Source organism: Folsomia candida, unplaced genomic scaffold, assembly GCF_002217175.1.
Source record: "Folsomia candida strain VU population unplaced genomic scaffold, ASM221717v1 Fcan01_Sc045, whole genome shotgun sequence".
In the NCBI taxonomy this organism is placed as follows: Eukaryota; Metazoa; Arthropoda; class Collembola; order Entomobryomorpha; family Isotomidae; genus Folsomia; species Folsomia candida.
This window is the reverse complement of record NW_019091237.1, coordinates 418,508-432,837: the sequence shown is the minus strand read 5'-3', so window position 1 is coordinate 432,837 and position 14,330 is coordinate 418,508. Positions and strand designations below refer to the sequence as shown.

Sequence of the window (14,330 nt, the reverse complement as noted above, 5' to 3'; positions counted from 1 at the left end):
ACTAACCCCTTTAAATAATACGCTACATTTAACAATTGAGGGTGGACTAAGTTATCTTATGATAACCGTGGCTTGGTGGCGTGGCACATTTTCCGTGAAATAAAAATATATCTCGATCTCTTCTCTGGTACAAAATATGTATTGCATGCAGTCAACTTGCCACGGTGGTCAATTTAATCAACAAATTAGACGAACTACTAGACCACCAACACCGTAATTTGCTTATCATCGTCATCACCATGAAATAAACTCTATTCAGTATTTAAAGGTAATTGGTTGGTTGGTTTGGTTGATTGATTAATTGCACTGTAAAGCTTTCCGTTCTAATGGTCTACTCTAGTATTAATTAAAGCTATATCTTCTCGGTACTTGCAACGTCGTCGTAAAATTAAGTTATGTATGGATAAATAAATATATAGATATTTAGATAACAACAATTCCTACGCATGTAGATAACAGTGTAGATAATTAATAATAACTATGTAGAAAAAGTCTTTTCTTCATCTGCATCACTCACCCAAACTTGCGTCAATGTTGTGAGTTAACGATGCCGCAAGTTAACAAGGAGTGAAGCATATAACCTCGGCTTTATTCTTTTCCTATTTAGATATGACACAACTTGTTAATATATATAGTTTTCGTCAAAATAGATAACTACGGAATATGGCGAGATTCAAAAAGTATGATGATTTCTGTCGGTTGCATATGTAATAATTTAGATTTTATATGTCTATACAGGTTTTGGTACAGCTACATATTACTTTCTGCTGTGTAGAGTTACGAGCAATGGACGTCTCCCAGCGCATGTGATCCGATTTTGAGCAAACTATTATCAATCCATCGCAAATTTGATTAGTATGAAATTTGCGAAAGACACGATCCCCCAATGGGCACGTTTGGCCGAGATATTTGCATCCCAAGAGGAGAAAAGGCGCTTTAAAATCGACAAATTTTACACTTTCTAAATTTACTGTGCGTTTTCTCCTCTTCGGATGCAAATATCTCGGCCAAACGTGCCCATTCGGAGATCGTGTTTTTCGCAAATTTCATACTAATCAAATTTGTCATCGATTCACGCTAATTTGCTCAAAATCTGATCCCATGCCCTGGTCGACCTCCATTATCCGCGTGGGATTTTAGTCACTATTATTATTATCGTGATGATGAGCTCCCCTCATTTTTACTTAATCTACTTATTTCGTGGATATAAGGCAGGTTTTGCATTGATTTGATTTCTCTACGATTATTATTATCCGTTCTTGCATAGCATAGCGTAATAACATAACATATTTTTTTATAATACTTGTGTGGTTTGTCGTCGTACATACATATGTTAAAAAAAATCGACACAATTCTCTCCTCCTCCGGCGAAGCGAAACGAATACAAAACGTGACGAAGGAGGACATGAATGACACACAGACTGAAAATTTGACTCGAGAAACAAAAATTTTGCGAAAAGTTTTAGATTTTCTTTCACGTGTTGTCCACACTTTTGAGATTTGCCCGTTGCTTGAGACGATTATTGACGCTGAAGAGATTCACGTTGAGGTCGTCAATGTCCAAGTGATGCGGAGTTGTCGTGGTGTTGTTGAGGAGGAGGATTTTGTCCAGGTCGTCGTCCTCCAGGTGAAGGGATGGTGGGGACGTGGTGATGATGTCCATGTCACCGCCGTCGGAGGAGGGGGGGAAGATGGGGGCACTCTTTTTCGGAGAGCTGACAAATTTCTTGGAGTAGGCGAGCTGCTGCTGTTCCTTCCACTCCTTTTTGGCAAAGGCACGCTTCAGGGCGCCGTCCCAGTCGAGGTCGACCAGACCACCTTTCCGGGCGATGACTGCTTTCACCTGGGGAGAAGAAAAAAAAGGATGTGATTAAAGGGTGTGAGGTTAATTTGAATTTTGTAAGGGAATGAAGGTGAGAAATAAGTTGACCCCATAATTCATGATTTGTTGTTACGTTATTACGATTATATGCATTCATACTCCACAATTTTCAAGCAGCATAGGTATTTTATTCTTATTGGTTGATTTTATAATTGTTATGTGATTAACATGCTGAAATCATGAAGCAATTAAATCGTGAAGAAATCATGGAGTTATAGTTTGGATATGTAAATTAGTCAGTCTTTTTGCGGTTGTTCACATATGTAGATTCTGGTCGGCTTGTGGGTTTGAAAATGCAATAATTTAACCGCGATAAAAAGTTAATTTCTTCACAAAACGTGTATTTTCGTACGACTCCACGTAGATTTTCGTCTTTTTGTGGGTGTAACACACCAGGAAATCTAAACCCTGTGAAGAACCGAGCTCAAAATACTCTTTTAACAAAGTGTTTTGCCCATCCATGAAAATTAGTCAGTCTGTTTGCAGTTGAAACCAGTTTTAAATGGAAATTAGGTGTTAAGTTGTTCCTATATTGCGAAAAGACTGACTAGTTTACATATTTGCTCATGGTGTAGATTGCTGTACAGTGTTAATTCGGCTATGAGTATTCGCTTGTTATATATAGTTTGTAAATGGGGGTAATAAAAGCCATTACATTTTTGTAATTTACAGACATGGACAAAATCAGTGGCGGATAAATAGGGTACGTGGGGTAGGCGTAACATAGGGGCCCCCGCTGCGCGGGGGCCCCCGGTTGCGGCGTGGTGTATGTCTTTATTGCTTTACTTAAGTTTGATCAACGAATTTCGAAAAATAAATTCACTGATACATACTGCGGATAAATTATTATTAGGTTAATTGTTATTAAGTACTCGCATAGCAAGTAGTTTGGGGAAACTACAAGTAGGTGGTTGGTTATGTATTTATGCTGAAGGTAATTCGGTTACGATTATTAATTGTCGATTTGGAATAAATTTCTCACCGGTCAGTTATAAATTGATAACCAGGCAGTGGTAGCCACAAATATATATCTTCGATTGTGGTTATACAAATAATCGTAATCGAGTTACTTCCAGTTGAAATTATGTAACCTTGGAAGGTGCTTTTTGGGGGTTTGAACAATTTTTGTATGAGATTCCTCAAAATTTTCGCACACTTCAGTATCTTGATAAAAAATTTGGGGGCCCCTTGACCGAGGTGAGACTTTTTCTAGCCAGAAACTGATTCTTGAAATATGTATGAGAAATGGCAGGCAGTGGTGGCGAGTGGTCTGGTCATCACACTGTGCTTCAAGCCAAATGGAGGTTCTGGGTTCAATTCCCAGTACTGGCAGAGTTTTTTCCCTTGTGGTTTTCCTCTCTGACTTGTTGCACAGGTCTGTGCGGTGTCCATTGCACTACGGGCACCATAGTTAGGAACCTGTGACCATCTATTTCTCACTTATGTAAGGTTTGGTTCACTTGTAATTCAAATGCAATGGCTAAAATTGGGAATCAATAAAGACGACCTTTTTTAAATATGTGCCCAAAATTATATTTTAAGAAAATTTTGCTAGAAAAAAGTCTCGTATCTGTCAAAGGGCCCCCAAATTTATTATCAAGCTACTGAAGTGTGCTAAAATTTTGCGGAATCGCATGCAAAAATTGTCAAACAAAATAATGTTGCCCTCTTTATATTAATCGGTGTCTTAATCTAGTTCGTGGTGATTCTCAATTGGGGCCTAATTCTCCACGAATCTGGAGAAATTTCATAGCGAGTTAACTCTTTAACGAGTATAATTGACTCCAAGAAAATGCATTAATTCGGGGATGTTATAATGTTGTGACCATGGAGAAGGAATTCTCGAGTTTTAATCAAAGTCGAAATAATTGAAAAATAAAAAAAATTAACATTGTGTTAGATTGGGAAATTTCTTCTAAAACGACAAGGTTACGAGTTAAAGGCTTAATATTCCCCACCTATTTAGATTATTGAATTGGGAATTATTGCGACGATGGTCATAAGTGGTTAGGATTAAAAGTAAATGCAAATAATTTAATTTCGCTAAGAACTTAAGTCCTTCCCAAGGCGATATGGTCTGGCTTAATTTTATTTCTGGGAGCGGTGCAACGTATTGAAAACTGAATATTTTCTATAAGAAGTTAAAATAGCTCTTTAACACTACAAGACATTAAAAATGTCGCCAATCGGAGCTCTTTATACGGAAAGCCGTTTTCTGTATCAAGTCAGAGCGCATAATTTAAAGATAAACTGGCAAAATATGCTTGCTAAACGTAGTACACAAAATAACACAAACAAAATGTTATAAAATCAAACATACATAGTTAAGAATTTTAAATACCGTTAAATATCACAAAAAAATCCCACCTAGAGGCCCCGAGTTGGCTTTATCCGCCACTGGACAAAATACTTTGTTAAACTACAGCATATATTTAAAGGGGACATATGTAGTAAGGTATGTTATAAGAAAGGGATCTATACAATGTGTAAAGTTTCTTAAATTGGTTTTTGATACGTACACAATTTTTACTGACTGATTTTCAAGGAATATGCTATGAAGTGATAAAAAAGCTATGAAAGGATAAGGATAATGCAATGTAATGATGTGCAATTTAATAATAAAGCCATGCAGTGATAATGCCATGTAATGATAACGTGTTATAAGGATTGCCATGTAATGATTCCCATGAAACGATCGGGAGGCCCTGTCCTTTGGTTCTTCCTCCTCGCTGCAAAAAGTAAGTGGTGGAGGAGCAGGGCAGCGATTTTTGAGAGGAGAGCAAAGGGTTTTTGAGGCAAAAGTGCGTTTTTTTTACATAAAAAGTACTCCCCAATTACTAATTGTAAGTGCATGCCCTGGGTTATCGTACTTATCCCATAACCCCGGACATTTACTAATTGTAAGTAATCGGTGCAGTGATAGTACATAAAATGCATGCTGCAAAATAAGTACAATAAGATCTCCCTTTGCTATATAATTTAGCATATTCCCGATATGAAATGGTAGCACCTTCGCTCACACAAAGCGTTAAGATGCGACTTAATGAACAATTAAACTTAATAAACTATACTTAACTAACCATACTTTGAATTTATATCGGAATATTTTCAAGTTCCACGTTTAAAAATATATTATATTTTCCGCAACCACTTGTACGTACAATCCTCATTCTTGCATGAAAGACTAAGCAGAATATCATAACTTAATTCCATTGAATCTCTCTCCACTACTGTCTCTGCATAACATTTGGTTATGGTCAAGGCAGGTTTGAATAAGATAGTATTCTAGTTATGGTCAACTTGGATTCCATTATGATGAGAGAAGGAGTGTTTTGGGGAAAAAAAGTATTAACTATGGTCGAAAGTAGTAGTTAATTATGATCAGTTAAATGGGACCCTTATTATTATGGAGAAACTTATTGGATGGAAATTATTGTAAGGGAGTATTTAAAAGAGTATACGTACCCTGCTTGCAAATTCCACCGCGGATTCGCCCTTCTTACGAAACATTGGTGGAAGATACCACACATCACAAACGATCGCCCAACTGCTCATCCTGGAAAAACAAGGAGAAAGATGAGATTAATTAATGAATTACTGGCAAATAGTTAAATACATTTGTTTATTTGTACACAAAATTGGTAGCTGAACTTACATCATGAGTAGATATTGAACCATGGAGTAGCTGCTCGAGTCCCAAAATGGATCGCCAAATCTGGCATCGTACTAGAATAACAATGAAATAACAATGTACATTTTCTTCTGCTGTTAAAGTTAATGTGAACAAAGTTAATGCTAATTCTTAATTACCTTGATGGCGACGGGATAAATGACTCCTTCGACTTCGAAGGAACCTTTCTTAAACTGCATGACGGCGCTGTTGTTGATGCACGTGCCTTCAGGAAAGATCAAAATGGGCAACTTCCTCGCATCGTCGACGTGCTCCTTCAGCCTGAAATGACACACAAAATATGTTAATAATACAAATACTCGTACATTAATTATAAGTTAAATTTGATCATGAATTTCATCATTGACTGGACGAAAATGTGAATAAAAATAGCAATGTAATTAAAAATATGAATAATATTCATTATTTCATACTGAAGCAATTCACGCAGATCTTGGAAACATTGTAAATTCTGTAAACTTACAACCTTTGACAAAATTGTACTCATATTTCGAAGGAAAATTAGCTCACAATTTTTTGTAAACTTGCAAATCAGATGAAGGGCGTATCTATGCATTGTAATAGTTTTTAGCATTATGGTACAAAACGCATGGAATTTACAAAGTTACAAATGACTGCGTGAATTGCCTTGGTATGTTTTCTGTGTAATAATTATTTGGCTGAATTTAATCAATAGTTAAGTTGTCACCTTCTCGCGACGGCTTCTCTATCCTTCATTTCAGATCGTTCGAACCAAATGTGTGACGATGCACGGGCCAAGGCGCGTTGGAGGATGCCTAAAAGTCCACCATGCGTTTGTCCAACCTAGTGTAAAATTAAATATGTATAAGATGAGAAAATTTAAATATCAGTTTAATAATAATTAAGCTAAGTTAAGGACAATCCGAACAAATTAATTAAGATCAATTAGATTAAGTTAAGTTAAGTAAAGGACACGCACCATGTCGTAACACTGATCCACCGCGAGAACAAGGACGTCGATAGGGGAAGTGTGATTCGCCACGCAGATTCCACCCCCACGAGATATCGCTTTCCCTTCAAGCGTGCGTTTCGCCACTGCAATTAAAAAATAATATGTAATTAATTAAAAATCAGATTTGCTAATTAATCAATAACTATACAACGTTATTGAAACAGTAATGATTTGCATGTGTAACAATGTTCTGCCCAAATTTTACATATTAAAGCATAAATAACTCTCGTCACTATACGATTTGAGTACAGTTTGTATGATAAAAACTGACTTGTGGTCATATATACGCACAATACAAAGTAATGTTATTTAACGCTTTATGTGACGGAAGGTGCTACCGTCTCATACTGGGAATATACATGCAAATTGTATTCATGAACATAGCACTAGATTATGTAATAATTTTAGGAGCACTGCAAAACTGAATTTGTTAAAAAACTCCTTCCACTTTAGACCTATTGGTTTATGGAATATGACTTACCGGAAAATCTGCAATCTTATAATACGTTCAAAACTAAACTAAAAAGCTATATGTTACATTCTTAAGTATTTGAATACCTGTTCTTCTGACTAAAGTTTAGTATGAATTATCCTTGCAGATTTGTTATGTAATTGATTTTTCATATGATTTGATAACTATAATTAAGACATTCATGCATTTTGATCTTCTTGAAATGTATTACTACCAAATGTGAAGTGAATAAAGTATTATTTACTATTGTATGTTCAATGCTGTAGTAAAGTGGGATTTTTTTTACTCATTTTGCATGTCATGCACTATCATTGCAGTAAATACCTGGGATTATGGGGATAACTTATCCCGGATAAGTACCCCCGGGCATGCAGTAAAGTAGTTGGTGCAACGGTAGTAGATAAAGTGCATTTTTAATCAAAATTGTGCTGTAAAAAGCCACACTTTTGCCTCAAAAAACCTTTGTCTCCTTCTCAAAAATCAATACCCTGCTCCTCCGCCACTTACTTGTTGCAGCGAGGAGGAAGAAATGAAGGAATATCTTATAAATAAGACACCTTACTTACTACGTCGTCTTCAGGTGAGATAATTACTAATCTCATTCCACCCTATGCCATGTGTTTAAATGCATGTTTCTAAAATGACATCAATTTCATGAGTTTTGAGATAAATGCAACTCTTTATACGGTAATGCAAAGTTAATTTTTGGTACTACAAACCTATCGATGTGAAAAAATTAGCCAATTCATTTTGAAGGAAATTGATTGTGAACAAATGGCATATGAATTAGCCATTTTGTTTAAATCGATGATTTTGTAGCACCAAAAATTGAGTTTACATTAAACTATGAAAAGTTACATTTATCTGAAAACTCACGAAATTTATGCCAGTTTAGACATTTGCATTAAAAGCGATTAAATTGGTGTACAATGAGATTTAAAATGTATGCCATATCAAATCGTAATTATGTGACACCTTACTGAAACAGCTATACAAATATAGCCAAGAACAACAGTGCTGAAATATTAATCTTATCGTTGAAACAGACCCGTTTTGATGTGTAAAATTTATGCGAAACATCAATGTTTCGTTATTGCTGCTTGTAATCAACTAATTAATTTAGCTAAATATATGCATAAGCGCTATTAAATACTCACCTCCGGGTCTATTTTCCCTGTGATGATGACTAATCACGGCGGACAAGGACCACGAGAGGAACTCGAAGGCGTGAAGGTACACAATCTTGTATAACTTTTGCTTCAATCCGTGATAACTTTGCGGAATACAGCCAACAAGCGCGGTCGACATTGTGAGGAAGACACACTGCAAATTTTAATCAATAAATCAATTAAATCAAGATTTTTAAATTAATAAATCCATTAAATCCTGATTTTTTAAATTAATACGGTTGAAATCTTACCCCGAGAAAGCAAATCGTAACCCTGAAGGGTAACAGGATTCCGTACCGGACACAAAACCCGACCAACCAAATGAACGAGAGCCTCCATGAAATGAATTCGTAGACACGATTCGTTCTCGTCAACAGGTTCCAGGACTAAAAATAAGTAAATAAACAGAGATAAAAGTTAACCCGTCAATATAATTAAGTTAAATTAATGGGTGTCAATAACTGTAATTTCGCAACTCATTGAGCCTCTCTTATCTTATCAGGAGTAAATAGTAAAACGTGGCCATTCGTTTCGTGACTTGTAATAATTCGTTATCAAACTCTGCCACGCGAACGAACAAGGTTATCGGAAGGTTATCAACGCATCGAAAAATTATTTTATACTGTATCATCATTTCCAGTGGATTGGAAATGAGTCCATCGGACTTACAATGGAGGTCTCCCAACGTATGCTCACAGATTTGGACCAAAATAGCGTCAATCGATCACAAATGTAATTAGAATGAAATTTGCAAATGGAACTACCTGCCAATGCGCAGGTTTGGCGGAGATATTTGCATCCAAGGTGGGAAAAATGCGCAGCAAATTGGGAAAATTACAAATTTGCCGGCCTTGGGGGTGCGTTTTCCCCTCTTTTTATGCAAATATCTCCCCCAAACCTGCGCATTGGCAGGTAGTTCCATTTGCAAATTTCATTCTAATTACATTTGTGATCGATTGACGCTAGTTTGACCCAAATCTGTGAGCATACGTTGGGAGACCTCCATTGTTAGTGACATTTATTTGGTCGAATTCAATGAATGAAGTGACTGAATCATCAATAAATCGTCACACATTTGATGCACTTCATTCATTCATCGTCACTCTGAAGAGTGGAGGATGAATCATCTCAAGGAAATTTAATGAAGAGAAAATAAACAAACAGGCAAGGATTAAGATTAAGACGACGTGGCGTAAAGTAAATAAATGATGGCGTAGCGTGGCGTGACCACTCGGGACGACAAACATGTGATGCAAGTCAATTAACTTGGTGCTTGTTGTTAATCAATAACAAATTAAGTAGTACCTTCAACTCTTCTGACGCAAATCTTTGAGTGACTTGATCCTCCACGATGGCTTCAATTCCGGAATGAATGAATTCGAAAATGTCGCTCAATTCGAAATCGGCGTTGTCATCCTTGTCTAAAATCATGTTTTCTTCCTCCTGGAAATGAAAGAATTAGTTAATTAGTAAGTAATTAAGTCAAAATCAACACATTTTTAATCATTTCTTCTCCCCTCTGGGAATTTATTTTAAAATTCTGGACGACAAATTTGTAGTCAGTGATTTGATTAAAGTTTTGAAGGCAGTTTCGACGAGTTCCGAATTTTCTGAAGGCTTTTTAAACTTGAAATCTACTCCTTAAAAAAGTGTGAAAATCTGGAGTGTATATTTTTTAATTGACAATTTCCTCGTCTACAAATTTGTCGTTCAGAATTTTAAAATAAATTCCCAGAGGCGAGAAATGATTAAACATTTGTTGATATTCTGACGATGCGTTTTACATTAATTCCTAAAACTAACCTCTTGACCCATACTGCCATCCCCGGTCCCCGTGCTGGCCCCGTCCCAGCTGGGCGCTGCATTCTCGCTCTCGAGTTTGCACTCATCCGAGATTTGGCCGAGACCAATGTGCGAGACGTGATGTCGACAAGGCGGCGAGCTTCCGATACTTCGACCCATCGTGTCCAGATACTCGCTCTCGGATGCGGTCGATATCCCATCGTCGACATCCTCGTCGTCATTAGAATCGGAGGATGGGAGGATAATTTCACTCTCGTCAATGCTGTCTTGACGGTCTTGACGTTTTAGGCGGTGGGCGCGTTCGATTCGTTTTTTTCCGTACTGAAAAATAAATAGAAAAGTTAGAGTATAAGTAACGAGTTGGGAGAAATAAGGGGGAGAAAGTGGTTTCTTGCAGGGGAATATTTTGACCTGGGAGAAATGCACGGCGCAAGAAACTGCGCCTCGCCGCGATAGTTCATACGGGATAAATAGCGCATATTTCTCGCACTTTCTTCTTGCGTTGCTTGATTTCCAATGTAAGAAATAACCGAAAAGTGGTTTCTTGCAGCGATTTTGACCTGCAAGAAATGCAAGGCGCAAGAAACTACTTCTCGCCGCTGTACTTCACAGGGCGCGCCGCTAAATAGCGCATATTTCTTGCCCTTTCTTGCACCTCGCATTTTTTACTTTATTTTGCAATACAAGAAATGTACCAAACCCACCCACAAGAAACGAAACACTAATTATAAATAAATTGAAATTTACATATTAAAAAACTTCGGAAATTTTCAATTTTTATGTTCCCTCACCTCAAAAATGTAGAGTAAACACTGAATATATTTTCTCCTGAAGCCGAGCCATTTTCCGACCGCGGAGAGCGTGTAGACCGTGACGATGAAGAGGGAAACGGGGACGCAGAGGAGGAGGAAGGCCACACCCTCGATGACACCCATCTCTCAGGGCGGCTCGATAAGGTGATGATAATTAACTTATCTGCACTCTTCTAAATTGTGTAACTCTCTTATTTCTTGACTTGTGAATAGTTCCTCCTCCCAAAAGAAATGATAAGCACGAAATAAATCCACTCCTCTCCTGTCTGTTGATATAATTAAAGCAAAGAAACAACAAAATTAGTAAATAACATTATCGACCCACTTATTTTTACGTCAGCAAAAGCAAATCAATCAATACTAAATCAATAAATAATAATAAATCAAATCAAATCAAATCAATACTAAATAAAGTCACCTTTGCCCTTATCCTTTTCCGTCAGTTTTTATTTTTTTATTTTACAAAAAAGAAAAAAGAAATTTAAAGAACCAAACAAAACTCCAAATAACAAAAATAGAGTTTGTTGACCGATTTTGTTTTTTCTCGAAAATAATTTAATTGCTTAGTTAGTTAGTTAACTAAGTGAATTACTAGAAATTTGAAGAAATCGAGGATGGATGGATGAGTGAATGAAATCAAGGTGATCAAAATCCAATCCACGAGTAAACTAAAAGTAGTAATTTTATTTAGTGGTTTGGTTTGGTTGGGCACGACGAATACGAGCTCGTTGGCCAGTACAAATACAAATGAGTGAGTACATAAGTAAGCAAAGGAAAGTAAGTAAGTAACATACGAATACGACGACATCAACAAGAACAACATAGAACATACAGGCAATAAGTAAGTAAGTGGTATATTTGGTTAGTTGGTTTTGGTTGGCTGGTTGGTGTATACGTATCTGATCCACGTCTCACTAGTGGAAAGTGGAGGATGATCTCATCTCATCTCACCCACCTTGCTCAGAATTAGTAATCGTACTCTCAACTTGCCTCATACGGATTCTTGAGCTTGTACTGGACTGGATGGATGGATGTATGATTAGTTGGTTAATTGGATGGATAAGAATTGGAAGTTATGCATGTAATGTAATTGAGATGGATACTTGCTTGGTATTAGTTACGCAAGGTAAGGTAAGGTAAGTGATGATGAGGGGTATTATTAGTGATCGTCTCATGGTGAACGTGTCTGTCTCATTGCTTATTAAGTAGAAGGTAAGGGGCGAGTTGGGATTAGGTGTGTGAGACGAATAGATGGATATTTATGACGTAATAAAATGAAATCAAAATTTGGACGTGGTAATAAAATCAAAATTTGGATGGGAATGGGATAAAATGAAATCAAAATTTGGATGTGATGCATACACAGGTATCAAAATTTGGATGTGGTAAATGAAATCAAAATTTATTTACTTATTTATTGACGAGATTTAAGTATTCTTTTTTTTGCTTTTCTTAAACTATGGTTAATTTAAGAGATGAACTTATAGTTTTAAGTAGCTGGACAATTTAGAGTATATATACAGTGTCGGACAGATGTCTACGTCCACATAGTCGCGTCAATTTCATTTTCAAATTGTCACTGAACTACTGAACCAATTTTCATCATTGATATATCAAATTCTCACAAATTTAACGTAATTTCATAGCACATTATTAGTTTTCCGCTAAAAAATTTATTTTATGCCAGAGATGTATTTTAATTCAAAATGAAAACAATTGGATGGACAAAAATCAACGTCCAGTCAGAGAAAACATACAAAAAAAACTGTAATTTATAAGGAATGTTATAACAATTAATTTTTAATATTTGGTTGGGCCTCCGTTCGTTTTAAGGACGGCTTCAAGGCGTCGAGTCATAGAGTTTACCAAATTCTTGGTCACATCTTCAGAAATGGTTTCCCAAACTTCACGAATTCTGGATTTTAGGCCCGGAATTCCTGAAAAAGATTTTTTTCTTATTTCTCTTTCAATGTGGTCCCACAGATGCTCAATGGGATTCAAGTCTGGAGATTGGGGAGGCCATTCTAGCTTCGGAATTTTTTTTTCTTGAAGTATTCCATGGTGGACGTGGCAGAGTGTTTCGGATCGTTGTCTTGTTGGAAGGCAAATCGTCGTCCAAGTCCAAGTTTTCGAACAGATTCCTGGATATTACGGTCAAGTATTCCCTGGTACTTGTATTGGTCCATAATTCCGTCAACAAATTCCATTTTTCCTGCCCCACTTGAAGCCATGCATCCCCACACCATTACCGACCCGCCGCCGTGCTTAACTGTGGGGTTGAGATTTTTTGGATTCAAAGCTTCTTTTGGATATCTCCACACTCTACGACGCCCATCTGACCCAAAGACATTGAACTTTGACTCGTCAGTCCATAAAATATGTCCCAGAATGTTTGTGGCTTGGAAATGTGGTCTCTGGCAAACTTCACTCGTTTGGTTGCATTCCTCGGTACAATAAGAGGCTTCCGGACTGCTCTGTGGGATTTCAAATTTCCCTTATTCAGTGTTCTTTGGATGGTCATAGGACTAACCTGTTTGCCGAACATCTCCTTGATCTCGGTAGATAGCTTTGGAGCACTAAGTGAGGGTGTAACGTTGACTTTGTTGAGCACGTGGCGTACTTCTCGGTGAGCCAAAATGGGTTTTCGACCACTTCTGACCTTGTTTTGGACTGAACCATTAGCTCTAAAGTTCTTAATGATTGTCTGGATGGTTGTCCTTGCTAATTTATACTTGGTCCCTATTTGTCTCTGCGACAGCCCCCCTTTTTGTCCACCCTTCCAGTCCTGAATGACAAGATCTCGAATAGCGATAGGAATTTCCTTGCGTGTCGACGCCATCATATTTTTCTGGAAGAAAATTATTTAAAAATTAATGCGGCATATATTATTGATAGATTTATTAAGTTACCTGATTTTATAAATTGGAGAGATTTTTGTTGTTGACAATTAAAGTGAAGTGGACGTAGACTTTTGTCCGCTCAAATTTCATCCTCTCTCGCTCTGCACTATGATTCTCAGTTTTCCCAGAATTTTCAGAAATAACTCATGTTTTATGAAATTACGTTAAATTTGTGAGAATTTGATATATCAATGATGAAAATTGGTTCAGTAGTTCAGTGACAATTTGAAAATGAAATTGACGCGACTATGTGGACGTAGACATCTGTCCGACACTGTATGTATAATTTTAATTTAATTATCTACTAATGATAAGTACTAGTTAGTAATACATAACTAAGGATGGAATTCACACAGAGTAAAGTAGAAGAACTAATTTTAACAACTAATTAAAGTAAACTACGTCAAACAACAACAATTTTTTTTTTCTGGCTGGAGCATTTCTTTTGTTTGTATCGTTACGTAATAATGAATAGGTACATATTTTTATCGTTTTTTTGTTTCTATTTCTATTTCACAACTTAAATAAATACAGTTTAAATTTGAGTGAGTTTTGTTTTAAATTAGGATTTTAAATTGTTTTTTTTTGAATATATGAAATGTGAAATTGAAAAACAAAAATGGCGATA

General features: G+C 36.6%; 1 protein-coding gene across 2 annotated transcripts; it reads right to left on the bottom strand.

Annotated features, from left to right (window-relative positions):
* Nucleotides 1–1,144: 1,144 nt before the first annotated feature.
* Nucleotides 1,145–11,551, bottom strand: LOC110861766 (glycerol-3-phosphate acyltransferase 3). 2 transcript variants are annotated; one of them, XM_022110893.2, is made up of 12 exons: nt 11,221–11,551; nt 10,782–11,068; nt 9,991–10,311; nt 9,493–9,630; nt 8,439–8,573; nt 8,176–8,341; nt 6,514–6,629; nt 6,262–6,377; nt 5,693–5,834; nt 5,538–5,608; nt 5,348–5,438; nt 1,145–1,843 (listed from the first exon to the last, which is right to left on the bottom strand). In XM_022110893.2, exons 2-12 carry the CDS (start codon nt 10,923–10,925, stop codon nt 1,475–1,477), a joined length of 1,809 nt encoding a protein of 602 aa, XP_021966585.1. In that variant the 5' UTR covers nt 10,926–11,068; nt 11,221–11,551; the 3' UTR covers nt 1,145–1,474. The 2 variants fall into 2 exon arrangements, with proteins under 2 accessions (XP_021966585.1, XP_035700878.1); XM_035844985.1 differs by having other exon boundaries at nt 11,395–11,548.
* Between the last annotated feature and the right edge of the window lie 2,779 nt (nt 11,552–14,330).